Source organism: Tenrec ecaudatus, chromosome 10 (genome assembly GCF_050624435.1).
Source record: "Tenrec ecaudatus isolate mTenEca1 chromosome 10, mTenEca1.hap1, whole genome shotgun sequence".
Lineage (NCBI taxonomy): Eukaryota > Metazoa > Chordata > Mammalia > Afrosoricida > Tenrecidae > Tenrec > Tenrec ecaudatus.
In genome coordinates this window covers 32,586,622-32,604,586 of record NC_134539.1, presented here as the reverse complement: position 1 = coordinate 32,604,586, position 17,965 = coordinate 32,586,622, and the positions used below count along the sequence as shown (strand labels likewise).

General features: G+C 40.9%; 1 protein-coding gene across 2 annotated transcripts in view; it reads right to left on the bottom strand.

Annotated features, from left to right (window-relative positions):
- The window catches only part of UNC13B (unc-13 homolog B), a 208,662-nt gene that overhangs the window by 99,650 nt on the left and 91,047 nt on the right, over positions 1-17,965 (bottom strand). For both annotated transcript variants that reach the window (XM_075560089.1, XM_075560090.1), the window contains exon 8: positions 2,824-3,058. In XM_075560089.1, coding sequence (XP_075416204.1) covers positions 2,824-3,058 — 235 coding nt within the window. The remainder of the gene's footprint in view (positions 1-2,823; positions 3,059-17,965) is intronic.

The following is a 17,965-nucleotide window of genomic DNA, read 5'->3' as shown; positions in this document are numbered from 1 at the left end:
AGGTCTGTCTAAATAAGACAGGCTGGATGAACTATCTGGAGGAAAAACAGAGTGGAGACCCAAAGCCCATTTGTCGGCCACTGGAGATCCCCCCACAGAGGGGCTTAGGGGAAAAGATAGGTCAGTCAGGGTGCGAAGCAGTACCGATGAAGAATACAGCTATCCCCCAGATCCTGGAAGCTTCCTCCCCCCAACTACCATGATCCGAATTCTACCTTACAAGACTGGATAGAGCAGAGGTTGTATACTGGTGCATATAGGAGCTGGAGGCACAGGGATTCCAGGGTAGATGATACCTACAGGACCAGGGGTGTGAGGGACGATACTGGGAGAGTAGAGGGTAAGTGGGTTGGAAAGGGGGAACCAATTACAAGGATCTACATGTGACCTCCTCCCTGGGAGACGGACAACAGAGAAGGGGGTGACGGGAGACTCCGGATAGGGAAAGATATGACAAAATAACAATCTATAAATTATCAAAGGCTCATGAGGGAGGGGAGAGCGGGGAGGGAGGGGAAAAAAAAAGAGGACCTGATGCAAAGGGCTTAAGTGGAGAGCAAAGGCTTTGAAAATGATTAGGGCAAAGAATGTACAGATGTGCTTTATACAATTGATGTATGTATATGTATGGATTGTGATAAGAGTTGTATGAGCCCCTAATAAAATGTTTTTAAAAAAACTATCATTAAAAGACAAATGACAAACTAAAAAAAAAAGATTGATTCAGGAAAGTATCATCAATGGATATTAACCTCATTGGATAAGAGATTGTCTGGGAAACAGGATAGTGACACAATCTCATATAACCCCAAAGATTATTAATTACAAAGGGGAAAAGGTAACTTCACATTGAAAAAAATCTGAATAAACTACATATTGGCAAGAAGACACAGTGACATGACGTGCTTCCTAATGCACTGAAAATGTTGAACCTGACTCTAAATACGAAGACGCATCAGTAAAAAATAAACTGAGCAGCATTCTCAACTGACCTTGACTTTTAAAAAAAATGTCTATGACTCAAAACACTGAAATGAAATTTTTAAAAGTGGGAATTAGATTAAAGGAAAATCAAATGCAAGTATCAAGATTCTTGATTGAATCTTGGATCAAAAAGGAAAAAATATATGTTAGACCATTACTGAGACAAGTAGAAAAATTTAAATATAGTTTATGTGATATATCAAGATATTGAGTTTGATCATAGTCTTGAGGCTGTATAGGCGAGTCTTTTCCAAGATTTTATATATACCATATATACTCATGTATAAGTCAAGTTTTTCAGCACATTTTTAATGCAGTTTTTGTGATAAAATTAGGTGCCTCGGCTGATATTCGGGTCGGCTTATACTAGAATATACACAATATATTCATACACATACATACATATGTGTACACACACAAATAATGAGATAAAGTAAACGTATCAAAATGCTAGTGACAACAGAATCTAGGCAACATAAATGTTGGTGTTTGCTGTATTGTACTATTTCTTCTAATTTTCTTTCTTTTTTTTTTCAAGAAAGAAAAGCTTGTAGTTAGTTCAAGGATCGTTTGTTGGCCCTAAGGAGTGTTTTCCAGTCCAGTCTGTTGGGGCACCATGCCCTGGCCCCAAAGTCCACTTTCAGCATTCCCTGGGGAATTTACCACTCCATTCCCTTGCTGTTCCGCTGCACTCCCCCTGTGCTTTGCCTCGGTGTGGTGGGATCAGGTCAGGTGCAATTTGCACACTGTGTCTCCGTTGCTGTCCCCTGTATCGCCCTTGGTCACTGAGGGGCTTCTAATTTTCTTTAAGTTAGAAATACATTTTTTAATTGATAGAAGAGAGGAGACTAAAAATAAATGTGTTTACTTATATACTCCTAAGTACAGAGCAATAGTCTCTGAGAGAATACATTAAGAAACAAACAGTAAGAAGGGAACTAGGAAAAAGAATGGGGCTGGGTATAGAAAAACAGCAGGTGTGAGTGGGAGATTCCTTTTTTTAAAATAATTTTATTGGGGGTTCTTATAACATTCCATACATCCATTGTGTCATTTTTCAAAACATTTTCTTACTACTTGAGCCCTTGGTATTGGCTCCTCTTTTTTCCCTCCTTCCCAACCCTCCCACCCTCGTGACCCCTGATAGATTATAAATTATTATTATTTTTGTACCTTATACTTACTGCTGTCTCTCTTCACCCACGTTTCTGTTGCTCATTCCACGGGGTGATGGTGGGGGAGGTTTATATGTCAATTACTGTGACCGGTTCAAGGGGGAGATTCTTTACCAACATAGCAAAGTACCTTTATTAGTCGTACCTTTAATTTTTTTAACCATGTATATATTTTGTATGACTTAAATAAACTAATAGAATCAAATTAAAACAAAGTTCCAGTGAATGTACTGAAGCTGCTATGTTGAGATCGCATTGGTTTTCTTCAGAAGCTTCCAGAGAAATAGTTAAGCAAGAAGGAGTTTTGAACATGTGAAAAGTCTTTTAAACTCTTCGTAAAGGGTTCTCAAAATCACTGGGTTGGGTAGGGACACTGTTGTTTTATTTTGTTGTTGTGTTTTGCAGCCTTACAACCTAGGTGAGCACGCTTTCACCAGTTTAAAAAAAAAATCAATGATCACAAAATGAAATACCCCTCTGGAAATGTAGGAGTATAAATGTGTAAAGGAGAAAAACAAGCCGAGGATCACTACTCTCTACAAAACGGCCCCTCATACTACTGCATTTCACTACTAGCCCAGCTCAAAGCTCCCTAATCCATGCCGTCAGCTTCAGGAAGGGACCTACCTCATTGGAGAGAAGATTCTGGGTTCCCAATACCCACCTGAGGGTCCGGCGCTCTGGATAATCGAGGTCGTAGCTTTGCATAGAGTCATTGCAAGATTCTCGGGAACTGCCCTGGGGTAGCAGTAGCTGCGGCAATGGCACTGGCCCGGGGAACTGGTGCACAGAGGCATTGGGCTGGGACGTGGTATGGTAAGGAGGCGGGATGCTATTGCTGGTCTCACTGCGATAGTCACTATCTCGGTCGTCAACAGCACTATCGGGGTCTTCAAAAGCTGTGGAGTAAGCACAGTCAGTCACAACGTTGCATGTCATTGAGCTCTTCAGCATTTCTGGGTGTCTGCCTTAGGCAGCTACGTGTCTGCACCTTGAGGACGAGAGTAGGCAGAGCTGCACGTCGCGGCCTCAGTGCTATGTGCACAGCTGCATGCATTCATACCCACGACTCTCTCTTCCACCAAAGACTGCTGGCTTCACTTTCGTGCAGATTCTTAAAGGAGCTCCCTAGTGCATCTCCCAGTTCAGAGATTCTTTGAAATTCTGCTGTGATAGCTATGATAACTCTTAAAAAGCTGCTTTTAAATGTCATAAAGAGATTCTGGTCATGGCAGGAAGGGAGTGGGGCTGAGGAAAAGAAATGACTTTTCTGTATCTCAGCAACGATGATATATATATATATTTGTTTGTTTAAAGTTGGTTGGGTGTTTTTATACTTTAAAATACATGGACTGGACCAGATAAGTAGACCCATAATGGAAGCTGGTCCTGAAAATTAGGAAGATCGGAAAAAGGAGGCAGAAATCCAAAGCAGCAGTTGCTAAGGACAGGAGTCTGGCTGTCTTGCTGCCACAACTGGTTTTTCTAACCATTCCTGTCCAGCACCTACACCCTGGACTCAGAATGCCCAGTGAAGGAGAAGAGGGAAGTATAAGCACTGCCAACAGACTCTTGCTGCCAGTGCAGCGAGGTTCAGCTGTGAATTGGGCTGATAATCACCAGGTGAGCAGTTTGAACCCGCCAAGAGGAGGCTTTCTGCTCCTGTAAAGATTTACAGTCTCAGAACCCACGGGGGGCAGTTCTACTCTGTCTCATAGGATTACTAAGAGTCAGAGTGGACTCAAAGGCAGTGAGTGAGAGTCCTGCCTTTCAGGTCAGTATGTGACTGGGTGCAGTTTATTTTTAATGCTACCTGTAAAAATATATAATAGTAACACCACAGTTAGAAATTTCATGCCGAGCATATAATACTGAACCTCAGAGGGGACTACAATCCAGCAGTGCTTTGTCAAGGATTTTAATGGAGAAGCCACTTCTGAAGCTACCCCCACATGTGGATGATTAACAAGGTCCCACAAGATCTTTTCTTGCCAAGTTCCTATTGGGCTCAAAATGAAGAAAAGGAACATTTGCAGCCCACAGTGATGGTTCTTTTAGCAGATCATGGACTCTACACTGGTATGAGGTTAAAGATACTCGGCATTAACGTGAGCGGGGCGCGTTCCCCAAAGACTCTGAGATCAGGCTGTTACAAAAGCATCAGGAGAAAGAACCGACATTCATTCCACGGAAATGGGAACGAATGAACTAGAAAAAAAAGTGTCCAGACAAAATTGGTAAAACTTATGACTAACTTAAAGATAATAGGAAAATGATCCTTAGACAAGCTGGCAGATAATTCACGGAACACTAGCAGAACAAACATGGGGATTTTAGAAGGAGAAACGTGCACTGGTATCCAGACAACACTCACGGGCCCCACAGGGGTGGACGGAGGAGGGAGGAGCTCTATGAACTTTCCTTGTCTGAGTTTACAACCGAGAGGAAGGCGAGCAGCCAGAATTCAGGGGATGGGATGGAGGGGCAGCGTGAAAAAGAGGCCAATGTTCCAATTCTCAGGGACAGATTTGCTAGTGAAAGCAAGATGGTCCCTTCACGGGAGCACACGCAATAACAACTGAGAGCCAAGTACACCACAGGGGTGTGGGACACTCTCCTTACAAGGGTGCTCTGGGCAAGAAGGGCCCTAGAGGCACTGGTTTTAGCCTCTGGTGCACTTGAAGTTCCTAAGACTAGAAGAGATCAAGGGACAAACCAGGTTGTCTTTCAGACTTCATTCTTTCTGAAGCCACAGAAAGCATAAGTTTGCAGAAAGCAGTGCTGGACTATTCATGCATACAGGTGAGGAGGCTGAGATGACAGAGAGGACCAAGTCAGGCGTCAACTTCAACTCAGCAGAAGAATTAGCACATAATCGAGGAAACCCAGCTTGAGTCTCTGCCCGAGGAAGCAGGGATAGAGCGTAAGGGAGCACAACCCAGGGCCAGAAGCTTCCCAATGGACCCTCAGTTTCTCACTGAACCTGCATCTGACCCTCCACAATAGTGATCTCCTTATCTATGTTCTCTCTTACTTCTAATCCTAAACTAAGGGGAGGAGCCCCCCAATCTACCCTAAAGGCTGACCACATTTTCTATTCTGAAGAAATAAAGGGCCGATCTTAAGGAACAAAGGACTCATGAGAAGAACCAGTTGAGAAGGATGAGAATGTGACATGCAGGAAGGGACAGCAACAAGGAAGTGCAGAATGACAGGTGAGAGAAAGAGGAATATGAAAAGAAGCGAAGGCCAGCTTTTCTTCCCTGGCCCACCCTGTCATCCCCTAGACACCAACTAACCCTCCTGCCACCAGTCAAAACGGATTAGAACCTGAGACAGGGAATTAAGGATAACGTGTAACACCTCAATTTAAATAAAAGAATGGTGTTTCTAGGGAAGCAATGATGATCTCACTGGCTCTCCAATCTCTCCCATAGCACCGGGTCAGCTAGACAGGAACGCGGAGAGCAGGTTTGGAAACAAAGCCTAAGGAAGACCATGGAAGCTAGTGGGAGGGCAAAGGCTGGACAGTCCCTGGCAGTCTGTTTGAGGGATAGAGTTTGGAAAAGATGGAAAAGGTTGAGGACACTCAGTAACTCATATATTTATTGAAGGCCTATAAGTGGAAAGCTAAACAGAGAAGATCCTGCATATAGAATTAGTCTAATAGGAGATAAATTACGGATACGACTACTGAATTGCTGCATAGGAAAATAACTATCAAGAGAAATATACAAGTACTCAGTGGTGTCATTTGGGGGCAGGTCGTCAGATGGCCCTACCTATGGAAAGGTGACGCCATGAGTTATGGGTGACACCAACCTAGCAGTGCCACTGCCAAGGGCTACAGAAGGAGGGTCCCTCCTTCATAAGGTGAATGAAAAAAATTTATGGAAGCGATAGTTATGAGACACAGCAGGTTCATAATAGAGGAAGCCTGGAGGTAGAAGGGAGGTGCTAGAATTATATCAAAGCAGTGGCATGACTGGGGGCCCAATGGTGAAAGGGTCTATATAATTTTGAGAAATGTTTTATACTTTATTTTGTAAGTGCATAAATGGGTATGGAAAGGAATAATATAAATCTGGAAACGTGGGCTGGTGAAAGAAAGCTAATCAATGACAAAGAGGGCCACAGACACACAGAGGGCACACCAAATTGACTAAAATATCAAAAACAAAGAGCCAGGTAGCATAATGGTTATGCAATGGACTGCTAACTGCAGGGTGAGCAGTTCAAAACCACGAGCTTCTCCGTGGGAGAAAAAAGGGGACTTTCTACTCCTGTAAAGAGTTACAGTCTCAGAAACCCAAAGGGGCAGTTCTACCCTGTCCTGGAGGGTCACTAGGAGACAAAATGGACTCAATGGCACTCAGTTTGGTTTTACTGAACAGTGAGCTCTCTAGGACTTGGTGCTCTTGACTGAGACCCTGTTTTTAATTTCAGAGTATAGCTAGAACTTTATCAGCAAGGTAATTCAAACGCTGTTTTCATGGCTCAGTTGTTTCACTTTACTTGAAAACCTTAAGTTATCTGAATCTCTCTGAGGCTACCTTTGGGCATAACGTTTCTAACAGGGAAAATATTGGGGATTAAAATGAAGGAGAATGCATCCTCTTGGAGAAGTTGCAGTGACAGAACAGAATTTGGGCCTTCTGAGGATCTGTTGGAGATGTAATCACTGAACTCTGCAAGATCCTCTGTCAGCCTAGAGCTGTGAATTTTGCTATCAAGAACTCGGTGCCCCAAGTCTAGCTGCTGGAATAAAGATAGCCTCCAGTGTAACTGGACTGCTTCAAAGCCAATCAGACCTAAGCCTCTTGTTCACATCTCAAAACGAGGTTTCTGGTAGGCATGGCACTGCTACTTCACTGTACCAGTAAACGTAAGAGAGCAGGCTGTTCTACATCTTAGCCCCAGTATCAGTATTATGCAGGCACAAACCCAGTTGATTCAGAATGCACATCGAATGCGCATCAATGATGCTACCTCTAGTTCATTCCTATCCCCAAATGAGTCTCCTCCTTGGGTCACTGCATCCATAGCCAACAGGTCTAAGGAGAGGACAGTCTATAACTCTGAGAGGTCGATAGTGAGATCAGGCCATCCTATCAGGAGTATGACTGGGACTTTAGGCTGAAATTCGGTTCTCTCCCTCTTTCAAACACACACACAACCCCCCAGCTCCCACCCCACACAAACACACACACACACTCTCTCTCTAAAAGGATCTATCATTCCATTGCAGGCAACTGTCTCCAAAATTCAACTAGAAGATGAGGGGAAAATGGAAGTATATAATATACTTGTATGCATGAATATCCAGTTTCATGGTTCAGAAGGAATAGGTTAAGGGTAAAGGCAAGAAAAGTATAAGGAATTCAGATTCTTACGTACTCTGCTGTTCTCCCCAGCCCAAATAAGTCCAGTGACCTAAGAAAACAGCAAATGGTAGCAAAGAAGAAGGGTAACAGAGAACACTTTAGAAAGAATTCAAAGATTATTTCCCAATCCCACCAAATAGTAAATACCTTACCTTATTTGAACCTATCCTACTTGGAGTCCATTAACTTTGTCTTTTTTTTCTTTACGATTAATTTTGTACTACATCAAGTTATCTTTCATCTACTGAACATGAGGCAAATCTATAAAGCACCCTTGCTCTCTCACTCACTACATATGGAAAAACAAAATAAAAAACTCAAGAACGACTGCTTCCAAACTCTTTCCAACCTCCTCCTGGACTAAGTCTCTCTCAGAATACCGAATGTCAAAGTTGGAAAAACCTGGATCTCCTGCCTCTAGGAACTGCCTAGAAATTTTTCATAAAAAATTAAGAGAGGTGTTTTGAAAGACAGGAGAAAACTGCAAACGTTTTCTACCCATTTTTAAAGTCAAAATTCAATATTAAATTCTAGTCCATACTCAAATAGAATTTGAGTGAACTAATGTGACAAAGAAATTACTAAAACCAAACTCACCACCATCAAGCCAGTATTGACTCACAGTAATGTTGTAGAACAGAGTGGAAGGGTCACTCACATGCGGCTTTTCAAGACTATAAATCTTTACAGAAACAAAATGTCACACCTTTCTCCCCAAACTACTAAGCCTGGGCCTGCATAAACAAGGAATAACTTAGTTTCAGAGTCAGAAATACTGCCTTTGAAATCAGAGACAGAAGTTTTCTGGCTCTATCATTGGTTAGCTCTATCTTTAAGAATATACTAAAAAAAAAAAAAGAATGTACTATAGGTGTTTTCCAATCAGTACTATGAAAAAAATCGTAGCTTGAGCCTCACTGGGTTAGTTTAAGGATTATATAAGAAGGCATGTAACATTCTTTGCACGGTCCCTAGAACATGTGGGTAGTTAGCATATCTTGCTTTGCCATGCGACCAGGTTTCTGCCTTACAGGTTTTCCAGTGAGCAGGTGGCAGGAAGAAAACAACTCCCAGAGCTGCACACTCTGACAGCCTTCCGTCTGCTGAGAGATTGTCGATGCCTGGTCTAGAAACTTCTCTGCGTCCTCGGGGGCGGGGGTGAGGGGCTTGCATTTTTACTCATAAGTTTGAACTTTGAAACATAAGACTCAAAATTCTAGGACAACAAATGACACCAACTCAAGCTGCTTTCAGTCCTTGAGGCCAACCCCAATCCCAGAGCTATGGAACCACTAATCAGTCCCCAGCTCACAGAGCGAGAGACAATTTCCATCCGATGTACTTACCGTCTTTCTACCACGTCAGTCTCTTCTCACCCCTCAGAAAAGATAAAGTGGTTTAGTGTGCCTTTTCCCCCACTTTAATAATTTATTTAACTTTCTAATCAGGGTGTTGGTGGGGGAGAGATAAGAAAATGCTTACAAGCTATCACACAGTTGCCATAGCAACTGCTGGGGGGAGGGGGAAATTCCTTGTTTCCTGTTAAAAGAAAACTAAAAAAAATAACCACATAGAACTTCTAAATGTGTCTATCAAGCTTAGATTACTCTAGGCAAATCACAATGCTATTATTTCTTACTGCAACTGTGAGTCCCTAGAAGTTCCTGCTCCTAACAGACACTGCCTCATCTTTGAACAATCCACAGTAATGCCTAGTACTTCCTGGTATGTAGCAATTAGCTTCTGGCAAATGAATATATCAAATGAATTATTTGATCCCCTCTATTGGATGCATCCTAATTCATGAAAATAAAAATCATATATTCCCACCAATTCTGCCCAGTACCCTTGTAAGAGAAATAGGACTGGTGTACCCTAAATCCCAAACCTGCATAAAAAGATCTCATCAGCTCATGGAACAACTGAGGACAGTTAGGTTTAGCTAAGCATAAACTTGCTGAAAAGCAGGAGGGAAGCAATGTTCTAGGAAAAGGAAATAACACATGTAAAGACCAAGAAACCTGACATGTTCGGGGAACTGAAATAGTCCCAGTAATCTGAAGGGTCAGAACATGAAAGAACTTGGCGTACTGTTCAGGAATTAAGTAAGTGAGGAATTTGGGATTATCTGGAGGGCAAGGCAAAACCATCAGAGTTTGTAGCAGGGAAAGGCAGTATCAGATCTGACATTCTAGACAGAGAAGTGTGTCCCATCACTGGCAGGTAGGAGGGACAGGTGACTGGTGTCAGCTAAGGAAGTCGTTTGTAGTTGCATGGTGGTGTGGATTAGGGTTGTAGCAGAGGAGACAGAGAGAACTGATAGCTTTATGAAACATGTAATAGTTAAAAACATTAGTGTTCAATGAGTGACTGAATGTGCTTCTAAGAAGTAACTGACATAGCCTTAAGCTACTAGGTGATTCTGGTATCTTCCACCTAGGATAGAAAAACAACAGGTGGCCCTGTTGAGGGAGATGCTGAATTCACAGGGTTAGAGATACTGATTTTGAAGCACCTTTGGGATATTTCAAATTATTCTGTTCAGTTGGAATCCTGATACATGGGTGTGGAGCTCAGGAAAGAGATAGGGAGAAGGAGATAAAGATTTGAAACTTATCAGAGTACAAGCTACCCTATAAGCAGATTGTTCTTTGTTCTTGCTGTATGCTCAGTATCTAAAAAATTTCTACCATCAAGTAGACATTTTTTTTAAATTGTAACTAAATGAATAAGAATAAAAATGTCATTCAATAAAAACACGGAGGCGAGAACAGACAAAAGTGAAAAAACGAAAGCATAAGAGGGGGTGACTAAGGAACAATCATGCTTCAAAAGCTGACAAGGGGAGGGACTGACAATACCAAGCATGGGTGAGGAGGTGGGCAACCATCCCTGAGAATGCTTCCTCACACAACTCGGACAGAGAGTTGGTCTTTTTCTAGTAAAACTAAACACATGCCACACAACCCAGAAATCCAGTTCCTAGGGAGGGAGGAAATGTTCTAGGAAAGGGAAACGATACATGCAAAGGCCAAGAAGGGAATCTGACACATTCAGCAAACTGAAAATAGTTCTAGCACCTCTGAATGTGAAGACCCAGGTTATGAAAGAACTTGGTGCGATGTTTAGAAATTCACTAAAGCGAAGGCTCGGGAACCAACTGGAGGGCAATATGGACCCACCACAGGTTTTCAGACAGGAGGAAAACAAAAGCACATGCTCACACAAAAACTATAGGTGAATGTCGATAGTGATTTAATTCACATTCGGCTTACGGTAGCTTAATTCACATTCACTCAACACCGGAAACCTAAATGTTCTTCAACTAGTCAATGGGTAAACTAAATGTTCCTACTGTACATTCATGGAGTACAATATACACAGAGATGAATTTCAAATACATCATGATAAATGAAAGAAACCAGACTCAAAAGGCTACATACTGTATGATTCCATATTTATGATATTCTAGAAAGGCCAACTATAGAGAAAAAAACAAATGTGTGGTTTGCCAGAGTCCAGGAGTGGGGCAAATGAACGACACGGGGGGACAGAAACCACTAGTGGTGGTGAAATTGCTCTATATCCTTACTGTGGGACTGGTTACACGGCGGTGGGTTGGGGGTGGGGGGAGAAGGCTTAGGAATTAAAAGATAATAAAATATTTGCATAAACTTTTCAAAGCCTCCTTTGTGCTGTCCAAACTCACAGAATTGTGTATTAAGACTGAGACTTTACTGCATGTAAATTATACCTCAGTAAACTTCACTTAAAATTTAATAAACTAAAAGAGAGGAAGAAGAGTCCACAGAGGAGCAGCGCAGCCTGCGGAGAAGCTGCAGCGGCAGGAGGAGAACTGTGGTAGGACGGCATACCTGAGGCTGAAGAAAAGGGTGTTTTAAGGAAGCGGGTGGTTGACATGTGCTACGAGCTAGAGTAGTCGAAAATACACAAAATTGAAAATGGCCTATTAGATTTAGAATCAAAGGAGTCATTGATAACTTTAAAGAAAATATTCCAACTGAAGAAAAGTAAAAGGCAGAGATTAGTTCGGAAGCTTATTGAAAGAGAGTGACATATATGTCAGGCCATAAAATGTCAATTGTTAGTAGGGTACACACTGAACAAAGGTGAAGGAGAGTACCGCTTTACACAAAATGCCAAGGAGAGCAGGCAAGGAAAAGACAGTGACCTAATGTATTGCAGGAAAAACCTCTGAGTACACTAAGAACTTGCTAGAAAACCAGCAACATCCTCAAACTGGCCATTTACACTTATCATCGAGTGAGTGTCAGATTGACCACTTTCATGAGCATGCCGATGTCCCCCACTTCCCTGGAGCCTCAAATCTCTATAGGGGCAGAAAGCAAAGCGGTGGCTGTCAGGAGTTGGGGAGAGAGACAAATGGGGAGTGACAAATGGGTACAAGGTTTTCTTTAGGGGTGCTGAAAATGTTTTGGAGTGATAGTTAATTGTACAAGACTATGGCTGCACTCAAGCAGGGATGGGGCACATCATCTATACCAGCCCACAGCACATACCTCACCCGAAAGAAGCCATTCCAGTCATCGCATTGGAGGTGTGTTAATGAGATGTTTGACCAGTGTGGCTCACAGATGAGGTTACAAATATCCAAATGATCGTTAGTGGAAAACAGGCCCCCCACCCCTGTACTAAAGGAAATTATATCACTTGAGTGTGGTTACTTTTCTACGATTATCAAAACATATATAACAGTATTTGCTAACTCAACAGCTTTCGAATGTACAATTTAGTGACATGGTTACATTAACCCTGCAATGGTTACTTCCATGTTTGTGAATTTCCTTTCAGTTAAAAAAAGAAAAGCCTCTCTATAATTTGATATCAAAGGCATATTGAGCCTCGCTATTAACTAGTCACTCAAAACAATGTCTTTGTAAGTGGCAGGGCAATGCTGGCAGTCCCCCTGCTGGACAGCTCAAGGAAGTGGAGAGAGAAACGAGCCTTTTCTCCCCTTCCTGTCCCCACCATCTCCAAGTCACAATGCCCATTACTTCTCCTTAATGCTACAATGAAAATGGGTTGAATTTTGGAACCAGACACATCAAGGTTCAAAGTCATCACTTACTAGCTTTTGTAACCTTAGGCTAGCAACTTCTTTACGTTTGTTTCCTTACCCAATAAAAAGTGACTGGCAATACACTTACCTCTCAAGATTTCATAAATATTAATGACTATGTATCTAGCATCTAAGAGCAGTTATTCAATAAACGCTCCCTAGCTTCCCTACACCCAAGACTCCATTCTCAAGTTCCATTGAACAATTCTCCTTAAACAATGCTCATTGGGGGAGGGTAGGGACGGAGAGAAAGGGAAAGGATAGAGGGGAACTGATATCAAGAAGTTCAAGAAAAAGAAAATGTTTCGAAACTGACTGTGGCAGCAATTGTACAATACTGTTTGATGTGATTGAGCTATGAAGTATTATATCTGTAAATGCTCCCAATAAAATAATTAATAAACACCAATGCTCATTGACTCTAGGACAGTGTCTCTATTATCAACATGAAAACAAGTGCCTAGTTCTTAAACTATGTAACACACATTTACACATGATCCAGCAGCCATTCCCCTTGTAGTTTTTAAGAGAAATAAAAACAGGATTGTGTAAATGTCCATATTATTCATAATAACTGGAAATAGCCCAAATGCCCAAATGTGAATGTGAATGGATAAGTAAAATGCAGTCTGTTCATATATAAAGGAACATTACTTAGCAATAAAAATAAGTAAATTACTGATACATTCAAAATAAAGACACATCCTGTATGCCTCCATTTCTATAAAACAACAGGAAATCAAACCTCTATAGAGATACAAAGCAGAAGCTAAGTGGTTGCCTGGAGCTACGAGTGGGAAGAGATGGGGGGGCAGCAAAAGGACGTGAAGACATGTGCAGCGACGATGGGAAGGTTCTGATTTGGGGAGTCATTGAACTGTGTTTGTATCTGTCAATAGAAGCCCTAGAGGCGCAGTAGTAACATGTTGGACTACTAACCACAAGGTTAGCAGTTTGAAACCACCAGCCTCTCCTGGGGAGAGTCATAGTCTTAGAAATTCACAGAGCCAGTTTGACCCTACTCTATAGGGTCGCTATAAATTGGTATCACTTGATGGCAATGAGTTTGTATGTTTTTATACATATATGTCTAAATTAAGCACACTTATTATACATATATGACCAAATTAAGCATACTTCATGTGACTACACAAAAAAACCACAGTCATACAGTCAATGCCGACTCATATAAAACAGGGCAGAAAAAAAAAAAAGACCGGGTAGAACTGCCTCCTTGAGTTTCCAAGACTGTAACTGTTGAAGCGATTAGAAAGCCCTTTCTCCTTCTATGGTGCCTAGCGCGTATAAATAGATATAACTACAATGATATCTATTGCATATAAATTATATCTTAATTTAATTGATTTTTAAAGATCTGTTTTAGAACTTGATTATTTCATAGGTTGTTATTTTCCAATCCATCTCACCCTTAGCCTGACTATAAATTCATGGAGAATAAGACCCAAATCTTAGACTTCTTTTGTTCTCCCAACATTACATTAGGTTCCTTAAATATTGAAGGACTAACAATTTAGTAAACAGGCTCTTCTTAACTTTATAGAGTAGTATCTTTTAATTTTAATTTAAAACTACCTGAGAGTCTTACTTAAAATGTAGACCCTTAGATCCTATTCTCAGAGACCCCAGGTTCAAAAGGCCTGGAGTAGCTTAAGAATTTTTATTGTTGTCGTTTCTGCGTTTGTTTGGAATCTGCATTTCAATAAGCAGTTTTGTAAATGACTGTCATGTGAATGATTCTTGAATTGTGTTTTGAAAAATACATTTCTAGACTTTCCTGTATGAAGAAACCACATTTTCTTCGACAGAAGTATAATGTTCTGTGTTACTACTGAGGTATGTTACTGAGCTCAAAGGTCAGCTCAGTGTCACTGTATACACAGCATGGATGCTCCTGGAAAGCAGAGAAGTGAACAAATTCTAGCAGATCCCGGACTCAATTCAAAATGAACCCCCTGTGCTTAAATTCATCAGCTAGGCTAACTAACGAGGCTACAGTAACATACTCACAGGCTGCTTCTGCATATTTTATCTTGCCCCTAGTGGAAAATGTACGAAATCAGGCACAGTCACATTACAAAGCCAGGGCTATAATTACCAAACAAAACACCCCCAGGCAACTGTTAAATCACCAATTAATAGTCCAGAGCTGGTTAGTTAGCTTTTTCCATGACAGTAAGATAATAGAATATTTGAGCCCCAGACTCCAAATGAACTGCCATCTGTCCAGGCAATGACAGGGCTCACTTATCAATTACAAAATTGTCATAATTACCAGGTAGTTCATAAAGGACATAAAGTCAAACACTAGCAATCATTCCCTTCCCTTTTTTAAGACAACAGATTAGATAAGTACCATGGAACTTCTCTTTCTATGAAAAATAGTAGTAAAGAGTCTGTAATTAAGAAAAGCACTTTGAATCTAGCAGGGGAATAAAACAAAAGAAAATATTGTCCAATATTACTTACCGAATACAGATGTGAAATTCAAAATAAAACGCAAGCAAATAAAACCTAGTATGATATTAAAAGAATAATTTTAAAAAGAATTTACTACAAATAGGGTATACTATAAGACAAAGATGATTTACAATGAAAAAATTAATATATTCATTGCATTAATAAGTCAAAGGGGAAAACTATGAATGGGGTAAGTACTATGAAAGTTTCACAACGCCCACTTGCTTTTAATAAAAAATTTTTATTGAAGTAGAAGATGAACAAAAGAACATAAATCCTAAGTGTACTGTGTAACGTATATGCTCATGTAACCAGCCTATTTATTGCCAGCATCCCACCAGGCCTCTCCATGCACTTTTCCAGCCACTACTAACCTCTGAACCAGCCGTTTCCTCTACCCATGTAATTCCACTCTACAAATGCATGGATCCAACTAATAGCTACCGAGCAAAAGTACTGGAGATATGCAAATAAACATATTCCCTATAAATAAAATCATGGTCTAGGGAAGGAGACTAGGATTAATCAAATCATCTCAGGCATTATGAAAATGTAATGAAAGAAAGGCACATATGAGAATTTGGAACAGGGACGAGGAGATCCATTATGTTCACTATAGCACTATGATTTAGTGGCAAAAACAAACAAATGGGAAACCATCCCCAAACTCACCAACAAGGAAGAATACCAAGTCCACTGCCATCAAGTCAATTAATACTCATTTAGCGACCCTATGAAGAGATTATGAGGCTGTAAAGCTTTATATGTGAAGAGGGGCTCATCTTTCTCCCAGAGTGGATCGTGCATTTGAACTGCGGATCTTGCAGTTAGCAATCCAAGTCTTACCCAAGAGTACCACCAAAGCAAAAGTTACGGAATACAGAAAACTTGCCAGTGGTCAATCTAGATTCAACTCTCAATGTAAAGAAACACTGAGGGCAGAGGAATGTGCTAAACTATGCCATGGGGTGTGTTCAGAATATGGGAAACTATGAAAGTCAAAGGATTTGACTTCTTCAACAAATTGGGGGCAGGGAAAAAGATGAAGAAGCCAATAGATTAAAAGAAACTCCTAAGAATATCACAAAGTGAAAGTAGTAAAAAAGTAAAGTCAAGTGTTTAGAGACGTACATCTGAGTGATAAAATATAAAGAAATGCAAGAGCTGGTTATCGTCAATGTCAGGACAGTAGTTATGCTTCAGAGCAAGAGGCTGTGATTGGGCAGGGGCATGTGCAAGGCTTTCTTGGGTGGTGGACAAAGCCTGATTTCTTGCCCATTTTAAACAAGCCATTCATACTAATGATTATACAAATTCATTATTTTATGGAGTTGTTTGTTATAGTCTACAATTTAAAATATTTTAATGGATCAAACTAACTGCTCATATCACTACACCACCCTCTAATTGTTTCATTCCTCTGAATAAAGTTTTCAAGGGCTCCCTCCCAGTACTTCAAGATAAAATGTAAAGGGCTAGCTATTGTACTCAAGCCCTCCTAAGACGTCCTCTATACTGCTCCAGCCTTGTCTCCGGCCCCTCCCCTTCTTCTGTTCTCTAGTCTCAAGCCCTCGTGAACTTCAGCTTACAGAGGTACCCCAAACAAGCCTTAAGCGTTGTATTTTCAACTTGGTATCCTTATGCCATAAATCCTTTTCTCCTCTACATTGTGAGTGCCAAGCACAGCTCTTGGCATAACAAAGTTGTGTCCAATAATTTGTTTAACCAATGGTTTATTAAACACATTGATTTCTTACTACGTTGTACTAACAAAGCCTATAATCATAATAAAAAAACAGATGACCATACTTTTATGGGAATAACAGACAATTATGTATAACACACACTGAGTCCAGGATAGAACTTAAGTGGTGTAATCAAATGAAATTTTCAAACATTAATCTGGCACTTGATTGTATACATAATTGTGAGGCATAGTAATCAAAAAGAAATAATAATAAGTTGATGTAATGACTGCAATTAGCCACCTCAAATGCTTTCTGGAAGAAGGCAGAATACAAAGAAATAAATAAGTGAGTCAGAAGACAATTAACATTTTTATCAGCCAAGCCATAGTGTTAGAGTTTCTTTTCCTTTGTTACTTTGCCAACACCTACAATTAGCATCCACATCAGCTGCTTCCACTCATACTCTAACAAAAGCCCTGGCCCCATTGCTCTGCCCTGGTACTAAATCAGTCCCGGATTGGGTTAGGCAGTGGCTGCTACCTACAAAGTTAGTGGTTCAAATGCACTAGCTGCTCCACAGGACAACAAAGATGGGACGGTCTGCTCCGGGAAGGGTTACAGTCTCAAAAACCCTATACAGAGTCACTGAGAGGCAAAGGCAATGGGTCTGGTTTGGGGGGTTTGGTAAACGCTAAGCAATACATAACTGATCTATTTCCTTGTTTCTAAGAACTCTAGTTTTGGATCAGCAGTAACAAAAGCTATGAGCTGGCTAATCCTTTACTACTCTAAAGAGAGATGGAACTGTGGGGGAAGGAAGTTGTTTGACTAGGAATGAGTGAGGGGGGGTATCTTTTGAATGTTCTATTTCGCACTTCTAATTTATCCTACATGAATAACATTTCCTCTTAATCAAACATTGAAGATGCTCCTTCAAAAAGCATCTCTAAAACTTCTCTCTCTTTTTTTACTGTGCTGCACAGCAGGTTTGCTGAGCAGTAATTGGGGTCCACTCGGGACAGACCTCCCCAGCAGGTCTACACTACCAAAGGGGCAAAATTGGTGCGACCTATACTTACCCACCCCACCCCACCCCCGCCGTGGTTGACGACTTTATTGCGACTAAATTGATCTCTTCTCGAATTCTTCTTGAAC